The sequence below is a fragment of the Micrasema longulum genome, unplaced genomic scaffold (assembly GCF_059751315.1).
Source record: "Micrasema longulum isolate JH-2025_06_02 unplaced genomic scaffold, ASM5975131v1 h1tg000411l, whole genome shotgun sequence".
Classification (NCBI taxonomy): domain Eukaryota; kingdom Metazoa; phylum Arthropoda; class Insecta; order Trichoptera; family Brachycentridae; genus Micrasema; species Micrasema longulum.
The window spans coordinates 487342-510633 of NW_028277611.1; the positions used below are offsets into that span (position 1 = coordinate 487342).

At 33.0% G+C, this 23292-nt stretch overlaps 2 protein-coding genes across 2 annotated transcripts in view; one reads left to right on the top strand and one right to left on the bottom strand.

Annotated features, from left to right (window-relative positions):
• On the bottom strand, positions 1–21946 carry LOC148281769 (uncharacterized). Its single transcript, XM_088226144.1, has 2 exons — positions 20663–21946; positions 1–4594 (listed from the first exon to the last, which is right to left on the bottom strand). Exons 1-2 carry the CDS (start codon positions 21351–21353, stop codon positions 4446–4448), a joined length of 840 nt encoding a protein of 279 aa, XP_088082270.1. The 5' UTR covers positions 21354–21946; the 3' UTR covers positions 1–4445.
• Positions 21606–23292, top strand: part of LOC148281770 (uncharacterized) — a 25047-nt gene continuing 23360 nt past the window's right edge. Inside the window, exon 1 of the mRNA XM_088226143.1 lies at positions 21606–21704. The gene's annotated coding sequence lies outside the window, so the exon portion shown is untranslated. The remainder of the gene's footprint in view (positions 21705–23292) is intronic.

The following is a 23292-nucleotide window of genomic DNA, read 5'->3' on the forward strand; positions in this document are numbered from 1 at the left end:
TTTTTTTTTTTCGATATGCATTTATTTCACTCAAAGTATTTGAAAACAGATTTCAGAACATTGGTGTTGTTGGTTATGCATTTCTTGCATCGATTCTTAAAACTAACACATTAAATGCACAACATCAATTTATGGTGGAATATTATAAAAAGTGGTAATGTTTATATAATAAATGTAAAATCTTTATACTAGTGGTATGATTAACTCGTCAATTACATTATTTCTGTCACAAGAAATAAACTGTGAAGCACCAAAATAAATACGTAATTATAAATTTACCTTCAAAATATTACATTATTTGGAAACACATCTTAGTAAACGTGTTACAACGCTTTTATTGAAACCCTTATATGACTTTTCTGATTATTTTCCGTTATACTGGCACAATAAATTTGCTTCAATTTTCCCATACAAAGACTAAATCATTTAGTATATTTTATGTGGGCCCAGTCATGACAATGCAGATAGGCCAACATTTATTAAAACAAAATACTAATTGACTTTGTTACCTAACATAACAGGTTTTAAAATGGACAGAAAATATACTAAGTAATGTCAAGGGTAAAAAATGTTAACACACTTGATATTCAAGAGCTTGATTAACTTTTAAAAAATTACATTATAATAAACATATGAATTTGGTTGGTCCAAAGATTACCCTTCTTAATTTATTAATTATGTATACCGAAAAACTTGTAAAATTTACTAAATGTATATATTTTTTAATATTAAATTATTTACTTGATCCGGAAAAATATGCTTAAAAAATGTGACATTTCTTGTTTTCCTTTTCGTTCTATAAATCCATTAATAAGTTCAGAAGACAGTCTATCCGTTTTTTAACTAATTATAAGAAAAAGCTGAAATTTGTTTCAGAAAATATTACCAAAATATTTTTTATTGGGGTTATTTACAGATAAAATTATGAGATCAGTAAGTCTAGTACAAAATTAAAGCCAGTCTTGTTAAATTATGTTTTAAGATAATGTGTGTTGTAAATGCCATACAGTAAAATGTTTTTTACACATTTAACACAATTTTAAGTGGGGTTTGGTTAGCATTTCACCCTATACACCATATATCGTTATAAAAGTTAAACAATTACAACAACGAAACTATCTAATAAAGAAGAAATATTTAATAAAATATATTGAGTGTCCGTCCTCTTTTTCGTCCATCAGGTTGATATAAAAAATAAAAAAAATTGATGGAATTTTACTTACTTTCTGCAACTTTTTTTATTCAGGGTCATTTTAAGTAATTAATGTATTTATTGTTTATTAAAATTATAATAAAATAATGATAATGATGTCTCTTGTCTGAATAAAAAATCATAATATCTCAATTAGGTACCTACTTACTCAAAACAAAAGGTATGTGCATGAAAAAGTATAATATTATAATTGATATTAACTGGATTCGGATGGAATACATAAAATGAGAAAATATGTTTTTGTGCTGTTTTGCTTACATGATGCCATAATTTCAAAAAAGTATCCTGCACATTGCAATTTTACAATCCTGGAAATAAATGTTGTATTTTTTTCATTTTTGGAAAAAAAACATTATCTTATAAGTAAGTATGTAAAATCGATGTCTCAATAATTCATTGTTTACTATTTTATTATTTTTATTACGAACACAAAAAGGAAGAATATATACTGCAACATGTTATTTACATAAAAGGTGGGAAATTAGGTCAAATCAATGCAAAATGGAAAAAAAATATGAAAATGTTTTCACATTTTCATATTATTGTGTGCGATATAAAAATGCACTAAAATTGAAGTAGGGTACACACATGTAGGTGAATTGCATATAATTTTGCCGTACAGGGGTGGTCACATGTTCTCCACCGTACTTTGTATGTTTGTGGGTTAAATCATGATCAGGTTTATTATTTTTTATTGTGTTCTATAATAAAAAAAAACACTTCTAATAAACAATTCTGTAATTTTAACATCAACACGTCTCAACATTGTAGCTACCATAACACAGTTTTGGCGAGCCTTAGTTGTGTACTTCTTATTTAATCGTAACTGTCTATTTGAACTAATACATTAGTAATTATTGTTTACGTTCATTTTCTACTTTATAATATTTTAAAATTAAAATAAATACCTACATCTAGAAAGGTAGCGTGAAAGTAAAATAAAATGCAGTTTTACCGAGAAATATCAATTAAAAAAAGTAAATCCAGCGAAAGAAAATCAGAATTTACTTATTTTTAATGAAAATTAGGGTTTAAATTCTCAATAAATGAAGTTTGTGTCATTTTTGAAACATTGTACTTTTTCAGAAATGTTTTATGTACAATGGTAAACTCTTATCCAAATACATTGTAGCACATAATGATAAACCATCAGGCAAGTCTAATTACATAATGTACGGCTGTCGTAGTCAAATTTAATTTTAGTTTAGTTTAGTTTAGTTAAACAAAAAAGTTTGGTAAAAGTCAAATTAAAAAATATTTTAAAACCAATGCAAATAAATACAATGTTTTATTGTATATTCTTTGAGGTGAATTCTCACAAAAAATGGTGTGGAATAGGTACATTATATTATCAATACCCTATATTGAATTATCGTGAATTACTTGAACTTAGTTGGTTCAATAACCAGACAATTCTCAAAGTACAACTCCGCAACCCGCTTATAAAGATGCCATTTCTCTCTATAGCATAAAATAAAAGCATTGCAACTGGTGGTTCATCACTGCACTTGTGATGCTTAAGTTCGTACGAACGACGTTTAATCGGGCCATAGCGCCCGTTGTTTTGCTGTAAACTGTAGATAACTTCGTGATTGATAATCCTAGGATGGTTTTGTCCATATGGGCAACTCTATAAGCGGGTCGCGAATTATTACTCTGAGGCTATTGTAATATGAGATGGATAGTTTTGGTAAAATTTGTAGAGTATCTAAATGAATAAAAATAGAAAATAATTTAATAAGCACTTAACAAAAGCAATGCAAATAACAGTAGTTATCGGTGCACAAATACATTTAAAAATCTTATAAAATAAAATCCATAAAAATAACTAATATTGAATGGAAATTAAACATTCAATAAATTTATCAACTCAAAACAAACATTTTACCAACAACTTCTAAACACACCGGCTTTTCCCAATTATGTCCTAAGATTAGGTTTACAATAGGAAATATTTTTTTACATTACTTTACACTTCTCTTTTACCTATCTTTATGTTTACTTAGAAGTCTTAAACATTCCGTCAAGTCTCATACAGTTCCTAATAAGGACACTAACATCACTCTAAAAAAAAACTAAATTAGATAGCAGATGGAATGGATTTGAGTATCAAAATCTGAAAACTTGAAATAATGTTTATTTATTTTTAAAATTCAAACCATTTAAAAAAAATATTTATAAATATATATTACTATTCCATCTCTTTTTCTCAATAAACATTTTTTTTTCTTATTTTGGCACATTAATTTTAAATTATATTAAGACAACATAAAAAAAAAACTAAGTGTATTCTTCCTTTAAAAGTTATAAAGAATATCAACTTTTTTTTTCTGTCAAGTCTGTTGTATTTTTTTGTGTAATTAATAAATCATTCCCTACGCAGTCAAAGAATCTTATAACAGTGGAAAGAAATCTTGGGAAAAATATACAAAAATGCAAAATTCTACCCAAAAACTCAATCAAGTTAGTTTAATAATCTGTAGAAGTTTTAAATTGAAAATAGGGCAAAAGAAACATGTACCTTAATAGTTGAAATTTTAAAATAAAGAATATAAACACTTTGACTTACAAAAAATAATAGCGAGATTTTAGCATAGTTTTAATTGACATAAAATCATGTATTTCTTAAATATACTTAGTACGTTATCTACGGGGATAGGGTAGGGTAGTCATAACACAGTATTTAACACGATTTGAAATATTTTTTTTTCTTTTTACAATATTTTTTTTTATTAACACCCAAGGGGCCAATAATAAATAAGTATTTGCATTCTTCTGATTTACCCAAATATTTCAATTTTGGGACCGTTTTAATTTTATCTTAAGTAACTGTGTAAATATAAAAGAAATGGGAAACAAGTTGTGTAGAGCAGGATTTCCTAAGTAGGACCTCCTGATCGGGAGACCATCACTTCTTCGATTTAGCTCTTTGGCGCCTTTGAAAAATCCATCCCCAAAATGGAATGTTTATGTAAGTTGATAGGAAATGTCAGGCTTGTTACATTATGTGTGTAAATAGATCTTACTGCTAACATCGAAAGCAACATCAATCTTATTTAAATAAATGAAGATGCATACATTAAAGAGAAAACCTAATTTATTTTGAATGGTCGAATTATGACTTTTAATCCATGTTATACTGTTATTTATTCTGCTTAGAAGCAGACAAAAGTGTGGTTAAGTATCCATTTTCCAAGTCCAGCCAGTTGTAGAGGTCATTTTGATGTCTGATTTAATGCCTACGAATGAGTCGGCTCCTGTGGCGGGAACTGTCACCAGAGGAGTCATCATCACTCTCCACAGATCCTCGGCGAATGTTCGCGCCCTCGAGAAGTACAAATGCCGGGACGGATGAACGACGAGTTAGAGGTGGTCGAGCTCCTGGAAATATAAAATATTTTTTTATTCATTAAAATTCATACTTAATTCATCATTAGATCTTTTTTATTTCAACGAAGCCTTCTTTATGATATTTAGTTTAGTATTGCTGATGGACACAGTAATAGTTTATATATTTTTATATGGTTTCTTCTGAACGGAATTATATTTTTTTTATAGACATGACCTTGTTATGACTAATCACAAAATAAGCTGCTTATAATTTCGCATTGCCGGCAAAAAAAATCAGTTGCGTATTTCCCATTTCCTAAAGGCAAAAATAAATAACGTGTGTCCTTATTTAAGAAAAAATATTTGCTTTACTAGCTTATAGCTTGCAATTAAATGTTAGGGAATATTAATAATTTCCAATTTTGGAATTCAATCATAAACAACCTAAATATCTACTTATCAATGAAAAGTCTTTTTCCGTTTATCCGAACAGTTTTTGTACGCTTTCACTACACAATCAGGCATTTTTCTTTTCATTTCTTTTGATTTCGAATAAAATGTTAAGCTCACGTCAAAACACGGCTGGCGGTTAAATAATGTCTAAATTCGCGTTGGGCATGAGTCGAGTGTCATAATTTTAAGAGGTTTGGGGGTAAAACGCGGTCTGACTTTTCTTCATTAACACGCATTCGCGTATTTTCTCCATAGATTATGGCACTAGAGTAGTGATTTTTGCATGATTTTTATTTTAGCAAGACGAATACTCTTAGCCAATCACATTAAGCGATAAAACGAAAAACTAAACGTTGTTACGACTGTACAAATAGTTCAAAAAAGTCCAAAATAAATAACGTGTGTCCTTATTGCCCAAAAAACGTTTGTTCAACCAGCTAATAGCAGGCAAGTCAAAGTTTGGGCAGGATAACGTCTGTCGGGTCCGCTAGCTTATTATAATTTTCTCATTGCATTTTGCAAGAGGTATACATAAATTACAAATACAAAAAAAACTATTACAGAAATACAAAAAAAATACAAACGCAAGGCGTGTGTGTGGGTATACATTTTATTTTAAATTTAAATAAAGGCTACTGGAAGAATGCGATAGATATCAACAGCAAAAAGTTTTAATTGTAGAACACAATTTTTTAGTCAATTGAAATGAGAAAATTATAATATAAGTACATGCTATCCATAAAAAAAAGAAACCATTTATATCCATAATATCAACAAAAATATAAATAGAAACAAATTTTAATAATTCATCTCCATCAAATTGTCCTTATGAAATGCATAGAACAGTTTTGGAGCTATGAAAAATGAACGTCTTTGTCCAAGTCTATTTACAATAAGGACTTTCAAGTAAACTATTTTATCTTTGACTAGATCTATTAAAACTTTTAGGAAATAAATTTTGCCCCATAAAAACATATTTTTGACATTGCCGGCAATAGATTTCTTGTAACTTCAAAAGTTCAGTTTCCTGATTTTTTTTTTACATTTCACAATCATATATTATTCCTAGTGCCATTTATTATATTATTTTACTAATGCATATAATATTAAGGCTATACTGACATATAATAATAAGCCGGCCTCGTGGTGTAATGGTCAGCGCATTTTTCTACCATGCAAGAGGTCTCAGGTTCGATTCCCGACATGGTTGATATGAAATATCATTGAAAAGGGTGTTTTTGCACTAGAATATTTCATAGTTCCTGAAGGGAATTTCATAGTCTGAAGTGTAAGACTGATCACCTTGCCTTTATATATAAAAAAATGATCAAGATACGCTGCGATACCAATGCAGTGCCCTATGCACCGTTTGGTGTGAATGATGATGATGATGATACTGACATAATGAATTAAGTCAACAGTCTTTATATATTTCAAATATTTTAAAATATAGGTGTAAGATGTTGATTTCAAATATTATCCTGTGCCTTGAATCTCTTTCAAAGCTTTAAAAAAAAAATATGAGAAACAATGCGTTGAAAGACTAAAAAAGCTTTAAATGCGATTATCTCGGAACTTGTCATAATGACATTTTATTCTTGACAGAAATCATCCTTTTTAGAATGGATTAGTTAAAATCATAATAAATAATAGAAAAAGTTGGTAGATTTATTACATTTGTGTTCATAAATTATTACTTGTTGAATTACCTAAGTAGGTTTAATCCTGCGGGGTTTTATTATTTATATTTAATATATACCCAACTTCGCTTTATGATAACAAAGATCCAATGGCAACACCTAAATGACTATCTAATATTGAGTAGATAAGTCAAATGACAGATATGGAGGTATCGTATTCATTATTAAATAAAACGATTTCGCGTCCGCTGCTCTGGTGCATGGGACATTTAATTAGTATTGGAAAAGTCATTTCATAACTGCCCAAAAAATCATTAGATTAGATTATGATAAAGTTTTTTATTCCTGCTCGATTGCGCTGGTAATGATGAATCCATATTACTTTGATACTTTAATTTTATGATTTTTTTACTTAAGTTGATTGATTTTTAAAAATTATTTCTACCACTAGCCTTAAATTAGTTTGCAAGCAGATAATATTCAAATTGAAGTAAAATGCACAGCGCCCTTGATGTGATCCCTCACGAAAACGGCATAAAACATAACGAAATATATAATTTTTTTTTTCTTATCAATGCAGGCCCTGCCGTCCGTCTACAATAAATGGTGACACGTATTCAAAAGGTCCGTTTTTCATGTGACATTTCCGGCATTAGCATTCAATTTGCTGACTCGCAGTTTATTATTATCTCCACAATTTGACGCCAGTTAGTTCAGGGTTATTAATATAAAACTGCGAAGTCAAAAAGTTCAAAAGTTGTGTCTAAAAGTTCAAAAGATTTGTTGACCTTTTCACTTTAAATTTTCAATTGAGTTATTTAATGTGTACTTAACTTGCAGATGTTTTTATTGGGTGGATATTTGATATATCATATTGGGTATACCAACCTATCTAAATATGTTTTGCAGCCTGGTAGCATTATTTTTAATTATAACTAACAGATTCTTCTTTATTAAATTTCGATTTCTCCGAACAACAAAAAATACATTTTGGGGCCCAAAGCGGCGATACTTCTAGGTATACGAGATCCTAATCAATCGAAGCCCGAAGGGCAGATTATCTAAGACTCATAGGGTCAATGAAACAAACATCCCAGCATGTACTCATATCGGTCGAAAACTGTTTTCAGCTAGTTTGATATTTAATACGAATATTACTACAAGAGTTTTCTGCAAGTAACTTCAATGCCGTTTTTTCGAGACATTATCTCATTTTCAAGTAAGATATTGGTCCCCTTTGTGGTGCATTGGTCAGCGCGTTTGTCAATATGGTTGACATGAAATATGTATTTACGAATGGCGTTTTAACTATTGTGTGGCTATGATGTCACACTAGTCGACATACGATATAAGACTTGATATATCTCTCTTATTGTTTAAAATGATAAAGTTGTATTTTTGTAATCTTCAAATTGACAATTTCACACCCGATTTGGAAAGTAAAATTTGTAAAACTTTGCGGGATTTGAATACAAAACATATTTAACCTTGCTACCAGAAGAATCGTGTTCTTGCGGAATCATGTATCTGCATACAGCAACACATCTGTATTAGAGGGAACACGAAGATAGAACACATAACAAGGAAGACAGAGACGCTGTTCTGTAGCCGCTGTAGCCGATGTTGTGTGAAATAAATTCAGTCGGTTGTTAACAGTGCTGGGGGATGCACGCGTGAATTATGAGAGGTGAATTTATGTTTTTTTTGCTATAATAGGGCTAATTTATAAATTATGGAAAAGGAATTATTAAACATTATGTATGTTTTTATGTCTGAACTTTAGAATATTCCGTCTTTTACTAGCGATAACACGATGTTACATCACCGCCCGCAAAGGGATTATTTACCAAAGTTTTTTAAGAGTTACACCACAATATTTCCTTCGCGTAGCAAAAAATGAGCTGAGATACGCTGCGATTGGTGAAGCAACGCAGTCGGAGTGCCTTATTCACTATTGGGCGCGCATGACGGATTTATGATAAAGATGATGAAGATACCTTAAGACACAATGTTAGTTTGCTATGTGATAATGTTCTAAGTAGCAGGCTCAGAAAAGACTTAAGCTAGGGTTTCCTAGGACTGCGGTGCCCGTATCTTAACGGCCGTAGTAAACGGTGATGCGGTAGACAGCCGTTGTAACAGCGACTAGAGAGTGGTTTCCTAGGAAAACTGTTTTGATAACATTTATTAACACCGTTTTCCTAGGAAACCACTCTCTAGTCACCGTTACGACGGCTGTCCACCGCATCACCGTTCACTACGGCCGTTAAGATACGGGCACCGCTGTCCTGGGAAACCCTAGCTTTAGAAAGAGAAGGAAATTTATTGGTTCGCAAACATTATAAGTTTGTTTACGATTTAAATAAAACACACAAAAGTATAAATATTTTATGTAGGAAAATGGTTCTACAAAAGAAGACCATTATTATTCCGAAAATGAGAAGTTTTTTAACACTTTGATTCCAGAGCCGCGTAAACACGTGATTATATAACCATACATTGTGTCCCGGTCCCGTGTTTTCACGTGGTTTACCAGCTGTCTAAAAAAGTGCATTTTATTGACATCTAGTGACTTTTATTAGTACTTTTTTGCTGCTGGTAAACCACGTAAAAACACGGGACCGGTGCACAACGCGTGGTAATTATAATCACGTGTTTACACGGCTCCGGGATACAAAGCACAAAAAAAGGAGTGAGGCCCTGTATATGTGCGAACATTGCAATGCGCAATGTGGCTCTCCATAAAGGCCAATGTTGGCAAAACTATCATACCAAAATGACTTGTTTAATTGTTTCAAATAAATATGAGAAGTTTGAATTGATTTAACCCAGTATTTTCAAAATTATGACACTTTTAGGAAACCCTTCACAAAGCATGAAATTTCACAAAAATGGGCCGGGCACAGGGTATATTCTATGTGTATTCGGCCGGTGCTCAAAGTGTTTATCTCTTGCCATGCGAACCGAATATTTAATGCAGACTACACTTTGTATACATCTTCAATAAACTGTATTAGCGATGTCCATGGAACCCTGAAGAAAATTCCTCTTCTAGCATTCCATGAATGGAATAAGGAATAATGAAACACTGTTGCTCGGTCATCACAGGACTACAATGAGGAATTTTAGCCCTACGGGAAATTGGATACAAAAACGTTTTCAAACGCGCGGTAAAAATTAAAGCATTAAATTGTACAGCAAAGTTTTTTGAAAATGTGTGAAAAAAGTATTTCAATTAAAACGATGCTCATAATACGATAATTTAAAAAAAAAATATTGGCTTAGACTAATAGTCTATTAAGAAAAAAATAAAGCACCGTTAAACTTTTTCATCAATATTTGAGTATGTCCAAATGCTTGCAGACTGGCTGGATTTCCTCCCTAGGGAGTTATTCATGTTTCTCAAAAATGTTTTCCCTCTCTGTTGAAGTAAATTTAAATACGAATAACTCCCTAGGGAGGAAATCCAGCCAGTTTGCAAGCATTTGGACATACTCAAACATCGTTGAATTACTACCTGGTAAAAGAAGAAGTATAAAAAATGGAAAATTGTTTTCAGGCGTTGCCTAGTAGGTGATTCGCTTCAGCCGGATGAATCTCACACACATGATACAGGTTTCAGCTCTATTACTTCAAAAAGTCAACAGATGGAAGAGTTGAGGAAATGTGGATGTTCAAACATGAGCAGAATGGTGAATGTTACGCAGTGTGTAAAGTGGCCACTTTAACCAACCCATGACGTGTCCATATTCCCTTCTCAATAATGTTTTCCCTCTCTGTTTAATTAAATTTAAACTTTTTCATTATTATGACATTCAGTCGCCTTTGCCGAAGATGCGATATAAAATGTATGAATTATTAATTTACTTATTATTACATAGTGTATTCTGACACTCATCCACACCCAATGATGGATAAGGCACTGCGCTGGATTGTTTCATGTATTATATTCAAAGCTTATATGTATAATGGAAAACGTATTATAGTAACCACGACTTTACAGATTGAATAACTGCTACATTGTCATATTAAGTGGTATTTCCTTTGAGTCGGTCAACTATTCCCAGATTAATATCCTTATTATCTAATCGCGGTGAACTGTGCACTACCCATACAGGCACACAGAAGTAGATAGAAAGAAATATTATATATTTTTAGAGCTGCGTACTGAAAAAAAAACAACTAAACTCTGTTCATTATTACAAGAATTTCCAAATAAACATACCAGCCGTGTGATACCCGACTAAGATTAGCCTATTTCACACATATCAACTTAAGCTAGGGTTTCCTAGGACAGCGGTGGCCGTATTTTAACGGCCGTAGTGAACGGTGATGCGGTGGACAGCCGTCGTAACGATGACTAGAGTGTGGTTTCCTAGGAAAACCGTGTTATCAACACCATTTAACACCGTTTCCCTAGGAAACCACTCTCTAGACGACGTTACGACGGCTTCCCACCGCATCACCGTTCACTACGGCCGTTAAGATACGGGCACCGCTGTCCTAGGAAACCCTAGCTTTAATCTAAACGGCTGGACATTAATTTATTAGATTCGTTAGTACCTATTTAAATTTGATAATATTTATATTTTTCGTTTTTTTTATAAAACTTCACAGTTAATGACTTTAGTAAAAATATCAATAAAAACGCCCCTGTTAAAACATTATAAAAAAAATTAAATATTACCGTTCTCATAATTAACCTAAATATTTCAATTTTGATGACCATTTCCAACGAGTTGTAAATAACTCACTATTAAAAAATGGAAATCAAGTTGGGGTAGATAGGGGGTTCGAACCTCGGGCCACTGATCCGTGAGTCCGCAACATTAGCCACGGGATTACAACCCGATTCAAATAATATAGTAAAACTAACAAAAGAGATTTTAATGATAATTTTATCAAAATCATTATTTAAATTTAGCGAGTACTCTCAGGTAAAAATCCTGCAAAAGAAAATCGACTGGAGATTATGCGGTCTCATGGTGTATTAGTTATTGCGTGTGCCAGGCATTAAATAAATAAATAATATTAAAACAGTAAATATCGAGCCACCGTACTGTATTTTATCATACCGTGTAGATTTTTGCCGTGGTGTGAAATGGGCCAATCATGCAATATCACGCAGCGGGCTCGTGGTTTGCACGTGCACAGCGGTCCAGTCTCCGTGGATGTACTGAATGAATTCTAGGAACAATTGTTAGTAAATGAAAAAAAAAAATAGCGATGATTTGCTCATAAAAATAAGCTTAGGTGTTAGATAAACTAATTATATATCTGAATATATTCTGCTATGTTTTATGAACTTTTCATTAAAAAAAATGTCCGAAAAGTAGTTGTTGACTGGAGATTGCTATTATTTTCAATAAATTTATACTTATTTTATTAGTGCTGTTTAATTACCTACAAATTTATATGGTAAAGCTGCTTAAATAATAAAATGTATATTATACTTACTATTCTGATATTTTTATTTATTAAAGCCTTTTTCTAATAATATAATTGACGTTCGGAAATCACTAATTAAATCGACACGAAAAACTGTATCTACATATTTTCAATCTTGAGAAAAAAACATCACCTTTTATATAGTTTTCCATTTTGTGACCTTTTGTCAATAAAACAGGCCTCGGACTGAAGTTTTTCATAAAATGGCGCATTTCGCTAAAGCGGTACCTAACCTATATATTTTTGAGGCGCTGCTCTATGGAATGATGACTAATTAGTTGTAAGTACTTAACTACAGTGCCTAAAATAATCTCCGAATAGTATCATTAAAATAATGTGAAAACTGACGCCGCTACTCGTAATTTGTAATTATCAGCGTGTACGACGAGGCGTGACAGTTGAGGAAAAACATGTTATTTTATCATAATCTCTGCGAAAAACGTGAACTATATGTCACAAATGTACATAGAGACACTAATGTGTATAAGTATATAATTGATGATATCTAGTACGTAGGTAGAACCTATAGATATTTTGAGGGTATTACTACCCTCTGTCAACCGTCTACTCCCGCCCCGTGGAAATTGGCGTGTACCTCCATAAAAATTAACTTACTATACAAATTAAAAGAAAATATTTCAGCACCGAGTACTTGAAATTCGATGGAAAAATCTGAAATCACTGTTTAAATTTAAATCCATTCCTACATTAGATCTCTGCCCAGTGTCTCAATGAATATATTGATAAACATTTGTCAGCCTAGCTGATTTACTGTTTAGTAAAATGTAAAATTACAATTTATTCATGTGAAATAAATAGTTTAAATACTATTTCTAAATCTCATGGCTATTTTAAAAACCAATAATACTTATTAAGGTAGGTATATATGGCATGTTTTTTGTGGGGATTTTTTCGTTCTATTTTTCTGTACCTACGACGACGTGCGTATTGCGTATCTACACACATATTTTTACACGCTCGATGTATTTATTACGAAAGTGATGCTAAATAAGTTTTTCATAATAACAATAATAATTAACAGTTTATCGTCTATAAATTAGCAGAGCACAAGAGCCGACGCGTCTAGCGGTGAAGCTTTAAACATTAGGCTGTCCTAAAACACGAGATTCTTAAATTTTGGCCAAGTTTCAGTAACACGCTATTCAAATCTTTATGCCAACAAGAGTCGTTTTTTCTTTGCGTTACGCAAGTTTAATGCTCTTATCTCTATGAGTCTCCAGTCTCATAGAACACTAAGACAACGTTATGAACCGTAATGCGCGTGCGCGGAAATTCAAACATTTGTAATAGGACTGGACTCAAAATAAAGACTAGTATCTAGAAAGGCTAAGATACCTTGATATTCAGTTCGTTCATATATAAAATATGCATACGTAGGAAGAAACATATGCTGAAAATATTGTTTGAATTTTCACGTCCACTCAAACATTTATTGCGACCATTTTAGGTTTTTTTTTTTTTTTTTTCATATATTTAATTTTTGATAGTAAAATACATATTATTTTCAAATATTCAGGAGATGCGCCTGGCCCACGTACCTACATTCAAACATGAGTCTGATAGAGTACGGGTGTGATTATTAATTTGTTTGAACCTTTATTTATGTATTCCGGCTAAAATGACATTTCGGCTGTGACATATATATATATTTAGGTGCATATTTCAAAACGAATCGCGCCGCGGCGCAGTTAGTTAGATTACTAACTGTAAAACTGGCGTTCGGGTTCGATTCCCCTCATTTGCAAGAAAATATTCCAAGAAATATTTTTTTTCTCAATCGGTCTGGGTGTTGTGGTGTATTTTATATCACCTACTTCCATATATCCTCTATCCTACCTGCTGAAAATCCTTTAAATAGAGGCTTGGCGGGTTTTAAAAAATAGGTATATTGTACATATACATTTTTACAATAATCGTTTTAGTGATAACTGAAACTTTGACAGTCTTTAGAAGCGGTGATTCAATTAAGTGACAGTCACTTAAGTGTTAACATAAAAACTGCATTTAATTGATTCACTGTCGAACTTTGGCCTATGCCCTGTGGGTGCTATGAATTTGTCCTAATTCTCAATGCCAGCATAACTACGTATGCATACCGTCATAAAATGAGGAACTTCAGCCCTACGGGAAATTAGATACAAAAAATGGTTTTCTTAAGCGCGATAAAAATCAAAGCATTAAATTAAACTGCAAAGTTTCTTCAAAATGTATGAAAAAAAAAATATTTAAAAAAAAACGAACTACCTTGAACGACGTCACTAATTCATATGAATCGAGAATTGTGGAAGATTCCAGGTTTACTTACCGTCAATGGACCAATCGGCAGAATCAAATAAGCGGAAGAGAACTTGAGACGTCACACGCGGAGTAATTTCAGAAATACAAAACTTTAAAAGATCATTGCGCTGATAATACGATACAAAAAATAATTTTTAAAAAATTGTCTTGGTAAATAGTCCATTAACAGATATTTTTTTTAAATTTAAAACCACTCAGCTTCCTCACCAACATATGTGGGAGGTTTCTTATGTGTGTTGAATAACACTGTAATATTTACCATTCTGCACATAGGCACTCAAAGTATTGATAACAGATTAAAAAAAACTGTAAAGTAATATTTTGGTTATACATTTGTTATAATGGAGAGATCGTCGCATTGCACAAGAAGGGTGATTCATTAAATTGTGATAACTATCGTGGCATCATGCTACTTAGTAAACCTGTAGCTCAATCACAAATGACTATCGACGTATTAATAAGCGACGTGATACCAGTTTCTCACCACGGTTGTTTATCGTATTCACAATGGAAAATGAACACCTAATATTAAATGTCAAAGTATTTACGTTTCGCGACGTATAATCCTGCTGCACAATCACATCTTTGAACTTCACCGGTGTAAATATGGAAAATATTCCAAAACTGTTATTTTTATTTATTTATTTATTATAATCGGCGCGCGTGCATGAGAAGATCTATGAATGTAGAGGAAGCGGGATCTGAATGCAAAGATAGAGTGATGTGGCGTTCTATCCTCTCTCCCTACCCTTACGGGGAAGCGGCGTGATAGTTTGTTGTTGTAGTTGTTATTGTAAAAAAAACATTTCTCTAGTGCCATAATTCAGAGGGAAAATACGTAAATACGTTTGTATGAAGAAAAGTCGGACCGCGTTTCTTCTTAAGGCGATCCATCCAGCGCGGAGCAAAAAAAGGCAGTTTTCAAACTAAAATTTAGAGTCTAATAATAAGTTTAATTTTTTTTTAAACCACAAAAAAGATTAAACATTTGTCTAGTAAATTGATGAAGTAAAAATGTTTTTTTCAAATTTTATTTGACTAAAAAATTGCAAGGAAAAGTGCACTTTTCGTTTTTTTCAACATTTTCAACACAAATTATTAATATTTGGATAATATATTGTAATATGTTTTATTGTAATTATTGAAAGATCTATTATTTATCTAAGCCGATGATGAGTTAGTTTTTTGAAAACAAGCATATAATTTTCGTAAAATACAATTCTTTCAGACTCCATTTTGAGTTTAATTGTTGAAACTAAATGGCTTTTTCTTATGTATATTACTTTTAAAATTGATTTTTTTACATTTCTCTATACAACACAAATTTTTCTAGTTATATATATTTTTTATTTTTCAAAAAATGCTAAAATATAAATGTAATTAATATTATAAAATTATGTATTTTTATTGAGAATCAATCATCATAATTAAGCATACTTTAAAAAAAAATCTTTTTTTTAAATTAGAAACCGTTCGGATAAACGTAAAAAAGATGTAGCTTTTCATTGGTAAGTAGGTACTTGTTTATGATTGAATTCCAAATCTAAAAGTAATAATATTGAATTTAAGTAGGTACCCAAGTACGTGTTTATGTTTGAAATCCTAAACATAAAATAATTCATTATTTTCAAATAAAGAATTCTTTTATCAAGTGTCAAACTCTGCTCAGGGATGCACTTGAGTCAGGTATGCGATTTTCAAAAATGTATAGAATATCAGTTGATATTATTTTAGCATGACCAAAAATCCAGTAAAAGAAAAAAAAAGGGTAGAAATTATAAGGAATTCAATGAAATAATCTGACAGCGATCCATAAAAAACGAATGCCGTTTTTAAACAAACAAAAACAAACTTTTTTTACACACAAAAAAATAACCTCCGTCCATTTTTTTGTATCCGCATTCTTGGCGAATGCAACCCTGGTGATGGATAAAAAAAACAGTTAAGCTCCTAACTTTTTTGGTACTTGATAAATTAAAGATTTTATGAGCTATAAACCTTCTCGTGGCAAAGCTGTATATTTATCTGAAAACCGCACGCAAATCGGTCCGGTAGTTATTCAGTCTATCGAGGACAACCATTCAAACATTGCTTTTATATATGCAGATGGAAATTTTAAATTAATAACTTAATATTAACCGTGAAATATCTGCCATCTTTGTTTTAAGCGGAAACGTTTCAAAACAAGACACAAGCTATGTACCTAACGAGTTTTATCATTAATTTTCATTTCATTGTTTCCTTTCCGCACCTAACGGTGCATAGGGAACTGCATTGGTAGCTTCCCCACCATATACTGCACACCGCATTTGAAGACATATGTCTCCTTGGCGATGCCCACAGGCCTGGAAAAATTGCTCGTTGCCGAACGAGAAAAGCTGCCCGAAGGAGTTCTCTGTAATCTGGAAGCCTTAGTATTTTTGTGCAAAAGAAGGTGATCCCGAAGCACAAAATATGCACTTCATTGGATTTAGAAAAAATGGAAGTGAATTCTTCTCTCACTGGGATTAAACTGATTGGACAAGATTAATTCGCCGAAATTATTACAATTATTTTTTAAAGCATTGAAATAATTTTTCGAAGCCACTAGATCTGTATATCTGACAGAACCTATAACAGGGCCACGGATAGTAGCAGGTAACTCCATTCGGTAATCATAGAGAGGAGGAAAGGGACAAGACAACAGGATGTGTTCAGAAGACTCATTAGGATATCCGCAGCAGCACGAAAGGGAATCAACAATATAAAAAATTAAAAACAAAAAATTGTCATTAAATTTTCCATGACCTGATAAAAAGTGCGTAGTCCAGTGATCAGGGATAACCCAAAAAGATTTTAAGCGCAGTCGGATTGAAAGAAAAAAAGGAAAAAAAGAACGGCAATGGTACACCAACCACTGCGTATCTTGATGATTTTTATGTTTTATTGTTACGTGAAGGTAAGATGATCAGTCTTATGCTTCAGGTACCAGTCCAGGAACTATGGAATATTCTAGTGTAAAAACACCCTTTAAAATGAATATTTCGTACGAACCATTTCGGGAATCGAACCCGAGACCTTATGCATGGTAGGCAAACATGCTGACCAAACACCACGAGGCTATAATTTAGGAGATTTGAAGATACTACGCGTGTACGCGTTTATTTCGGAAAAAAATATGATATACAATTAAAATTTTCGAGATATATTTTGTATTTTGTACGTTAAGTGCTAACTTGTGCTGGAAAAATGTAAATCGAGTTGTGGTAGAGTGGGATTTGAACCTCGGACCTTAGGCCCGTGAGTCCACAATACTACTACGGGACCACAACCCGTCTTTCACTTCCTTCCTCTTTCCCTTTTTTTCCTTTTTCCCATTGAGTAATAGTTTTGATTTGAGATAATTTATAAACAATTACGTTTATTTCTATTTTTATATATCTTTAGCTTTTAAATATTTATTTTCTATTACTATTATTATTTATGTTCTGTAACTTGAAGTATAAAAATTAAACTATTGTTTTATTAGTTGGTTGGAAGAAATTGCCATTTAGCAATAAGCCTGCAAATGTACCAATAACAAAAATCTAATATATAACCCGCAAATGTACAAAAAGTGAAATAAATAAAAATCTGTAAAAAAAATCTGGTTCAGTCGATTAGCAAATAATATGAAAAACCACTGAACTGCCTCATGTGTTAATCGGCTTATACGAGGGTTTAAATTAGATTAGATTACAGTTAGATTTAGCTACATACTTTTATGAAGATTCCTATAATATAATTATGTAGACTTAAACATATCTTGTTAACACGTGTTTCAGAGCCGTGAGAGCTGTGTGTGTGTAATTTGTAATTCGACACGAGAGTAAACAGACATACCTATTAGTAGGTACTTAGGTACCTAACTAATCTATATAATATGCCATCTATCTTGACAAATTTTGAATCTAAACAATGGTTTTATTAGTTTTTAAGGTGTAGTAAAATAAAAACAAGCCTCGCCTTTTTCTGTAAAATAACAAATATGCGCGTGTGCATTTTTATATCCAGGTCCGGATAAGGGTGTAATATCAACAGACAGTACCGCCCCCTTAGCCACCCAACTGGGAGCGGTGGGTGGCTAAGGGGGTGGTACTGTCTGCATTGCCTTACAGTGCCACAGCGGCAACAGGTGCAACCAAAATGCAAAAGGGTGTGGCAAGGGCTGCAACAAAGCCCTAGAATAACATATGCGCAACATTGCTATCGAAAAGTGTTTGACTCATTTGAAAAATGGGCTGTTATTGAAGCACTCCAAAACGCCTGAGTTGATTCTAGATACATTAGATTAATCAAATTAATTTATGACAATGCTACTATCGATGTGAGGATTGATGAGGACACAAACACTGATAAAATCAAAATAGAGAAAGGTGTCAGACAAGGGGACACAAAATCGCCAAAGCTCTTAACGCTAGCCTTAGAGGATGTATTTAAAATCCTAGATTGGGAATATAAGGGTGTAAAGATCAATGGCGTGTACTTGAGTCACCTCAGATTCGCAGATGATATAGTGGTCATAAGTAAAAACATGGATGAACTAGGAGAAATTATTATGAAACTACATGAGGCTTCAAAAAGGATTGATTTGGAAATTAATATTCACAAAACAAAGATTATGAGTCCAACAGGACGAGACATTTTCATTAACAATAATAAAACCGAAGTGGTTAAAGAATATATATCTAGGACATAAAGTCAAACTTGGTAATGATAACCAGACAGCGAAGTTACGGGCAAGACAAAATGATGGCAGGTGGACATCCAGAATAATAAAATAATAAAGTTAAGGCCATGGGCAAACAAAAGAAGTGTTTGAAGGCCACAGAAAAGATGGGTCGACGACATTACCTCTATTGTTGGTAAAACGTGATGATGAAAGCGGGTGATGGGAAGGAATGGAGACGTTTGGAAGAGGCCTTTATCCAGCAGTGGAGAGAATAAGGCTGAAGAAGAAGAAGAACATTGCTACAATTAAACGAATTTTTCCTTCTGTTTCAAGATAGCTTTTACAAATTTGATGGATTCTCGGCCACTTACAAGTATATTGCACTAATTATTTGTTATTCAAAGTCAAAAGACGAGAAGATTTAAACAGTTAAAAAAGCAAAGTTGCCATGTCTTATGGTAGATTTACTGAGTTCAACATATTTATGTTAATAATACATAATGTACCTATTTACCTACCAAACCTAGTGTCTAACAATGTTTTATAGTGGCATTTAACTTCTACAAAACATAGAAGTAATATTTAGATCCGGATATGATATTGTTTGGTAATGTATCAAAAATAAAACAGGTTTATTGGATTTTAATGCTACTTTATTTTTTTTAATATACAAGAGGGTATATTGTGACGCGTTTCGTCTTGTTAAGACATTTTCAAACTAATTTAAATATTTACAAAGTTTCATTATATACTAAAAATAATTGCTGTTTAATGGTTGAGGATTTATATACAAGCCAAGATAAGTAAACTTATTAAAACTCAATTTGGGAACACTGGCTATTTTTTTTTTTAAAGCCTTCCTATTTAAAAATATTTGTAAAGGTATGACTTTATCTTGGCTTATATAGAAATCCTCAATCATTAAACAGCAATTATTTTTACTTTATTATTTTGAAACATTCAGACACAAGCAGTTTTGAGATGTTCTGTGTGTATATTTTGTATCAACAGGTGTTCGTACCTGTTGATCGTGGTGTAAAATTTGTAAGTGAAACACATAATATGTTGCTAGAATGAACCTTTCTGAAACTTCTAGGAGTAGGTACAGAAGTTTCATCTAGATGTAGATCTTGTAGATGTCTAGATGTAGGTTCTGCAGTGCAGATGAAGAAACTCCAACACACATTCTTTGTGATTGTGATGATTTATATTTAAAAAAAGAAGCCGCATGCTCGGGGAACCGCTGCTCAAACTTGAAAATGTTGAGCACTCGTCTCCTAAAATTATGACAGATACTTTATGGATCTGGGCCCGGAGGAGGAGATTTAGCAAAATGATAAATCTCGCCCTTCACACAGTAGCTAGGTTCAAAGACCTGGACTTGGAGGACAAGAACTAATTCAGGAGGACCCATCACAATAAATCTTCAAAGGTCGCAGTGACGTCAGGAGCTTATTTCAAAGAATATGAATAAGCGAAACACATTTACGCACTGTTTAACGAGTTAAATACTGAAAAACAAAAAAACCGTTTTAAGTAAATATAAAATATAAATTAATGAGTCCTCACCCAACAATTTTAGGGATACTCTGGAACCTGTTGCGGATGTGCTGGGGCTATCATTTCCGGTCACTTGAGTTTTTTCCGCGTTACAAAGGGACTCCCTCCTCAGTCTCGTGTAGGCCGATCCCAAGGACTCGTACTTAATCTTCCCCAGCATGGGTCTCGGCTCATCCTTCCGTGGTAATGCCGAGTCTTTGGCTGAATTCTTCCTGGAATGTTTCATGTTGGCATACTCCGTGAGCGAACACTTCCCGGACGAGCGAGCCTCCTCTTCTTCCCGCTTTATCCCCGTCCCGCAAATGTCGTACAGTGCCACCAGCGTGAGGTACAGAAGAAATATCATCAGCGAATCGATTACTAAAGAAGTCAGCATTTTCACTTCCAGCTTCTTAGTTTTGTTAAACGAACATTCGCAGCCCGGCACCTTGGTGAAACTGTCGTCGTAATTGGTTAAGAATACGTGCATGATATCGCAAACAGTCCCGTACTCCAGGAATCTCTCGTAAATCGACAGAGGCTTCTCAGGTTTTGTTTGAAGATCTAGAGGGTCGTTCGAATTGCAGTAGTAAGCGTGATAACACGCCATGGCTACCGAAATCATCAAGAACCACAAAAATATACTGTAAAATAAATATTGGCATACTTCGCGTTTATCGAGAGTAAAAAATTCAATAGCTCGCTGTTTAGTGGTGCGCATTTTAATAAGATATTCCTGGCCCGGCAGATGGAGAGATAGTGATTAGTGATAGAGCGGCGGCGAGTTCTTATCGCGACGTTATCGAAACAATAAACTGAATCAGTCTCACATTTTCCAAACACCGGTCACGTTGTCACACGAGCCACTGGACTTTAAATAACAAAGAACTGTTTCATTGTCTCGTTGAAACGTAAAACTATTTTGTCTTGACTTGTGAGATTAAATTGAAAAAACCTGATGCATGTGACGGTTCGCGAAACACGGCAGACGCCCGGCGGAAAACGAGGCAGAGTGAAGAGTGTCAGTGAAATAAATTGAATACCCACCGTCCGTGTCTGGATCTGGGACGAGGTAGGAATTAAGAATAATACTCTCACTGCGCACAAATTCGCGCAGCATTGCACAACCCGGATGACATTAGCCTGACATTTGAGCTAACATCCCTTGTTTGTACACAAATTGTACGTTGATACACAATGCACCCCCATTAGTCACCCACACCCCTATTCCCATCGGCCCCGATAGTATTGATATTGATATGAGCTACGAGCTCATTGCGCCGTATCACGCGAGAGGTACCGTTCAACAGTTGTATTGATTTTACTAAACAGGCACTTATACCTATACATATTACACTATTTTACAAACTGCATGTTGCATAAGTTCAACATCGGTACAACTACCGTCCATACCTACGTCGGACGTGTCCTGTGGTAATAAGGAATAGCGGGCAATACACCTTTTAGTTATCATATTTTTTTGCCATCCACACATAGTCTAAAAAAGTTGAAGAACATCATTTATTTATTTTTTTAGAAAAGTTTTTACACCATCAATCTTTAGATGGACTAGCTCTTCCTAAATTCAATAATAAATACGGGAAAAGAACACTAGAGTACAATATACCAAAAATTTATAATATTCTCCCATTAAAAATCAAAAAAACTTATCTGGCTCAAGAAAAAGACGTCTGCTGAGAATCTGGCTTTCAGAACGTGGTTTTTTACATTAAGATTTTTTTGTGTTTTTCTTTTTTATTTGGACATTTTTTTATTTTCGATGCACATATTTTTCTTTTTTTCCAGATATAAGATATAAGAGTTTTTATACGTTTATAGAATTTAAGAGATAAAATTATGCATATATATATGAATTTAACTATAAGCACCTGCTGACGAACTGCATTTTATGCAGTTCAGTAGGACTTGATAATTTATATGTTAAATTTTGTATGCTTTTGATAAATAAATATGATTGATAAAAACAAAATGTAGGTACTCTGATGGTTTAAGAGTACAAAAATATTTGTTTTTTTATTTATATATTTTTATTTATTATATATATACGGCCTAAGCCAATTACAACAGTTACATGAAGAAACATAAATGCAAGAAACTGAACAAAAAGAACATAAAACTATTAAGCAAAGACAAACAAGAGCAAAGCAATAATAGTATCCAATATATTTAAAAAAACGAAAGACCAAAAACTTTGAGCCAAACCATGCCAATCCAACTTCATCCCACACTGTTTAGTCGCGAAGAGATCTACGAAAAGCCGGAAGATCTATCCCAAAAAATTCCAAGTCGTGCGATGAATTGACTAATCTACACATTCTGGACATTAGGGCATAAAAACCAAAGTTGCTCTTAGAAGATTTTATAAATAGCAGATTTTGACTTCTGGTGACACGGTTGAGAACATGAAAAGAAATTGATTGCGACAGAGATGGGACATCACTTAAAGCATTAAGTATTTTGAAAATGCATATAAGGTCCATCTCAGTTCTACGTCTCTCCAATGAAGACAGATTAAGAGATTGCTCTATTTCAAAATAAGAATAATTACCCCTTTGTAATCCGAGCAACCATGCCATTTTTCTTAAAAAACGGTGTTGGACAGACTCGATGGTTCGATGACTCGAAAATGGTTCGAATTT

Coding starts and splice junctions, on each gene's coding strand:
- LOC148281769 (XM_088226144.1), bottom strand. CDS start 21,353: ATGCGCACCACTAAACAGCGAGCTATTGAATTTTTTACTCTCGATAAA. Junction 4,595..20,662: donor AGTATCCCTAAAATTGTTGG/GTGAGGACTCAT, acceptor TTATATTTCCAG/GAGCTCGACCACCTCTAACT.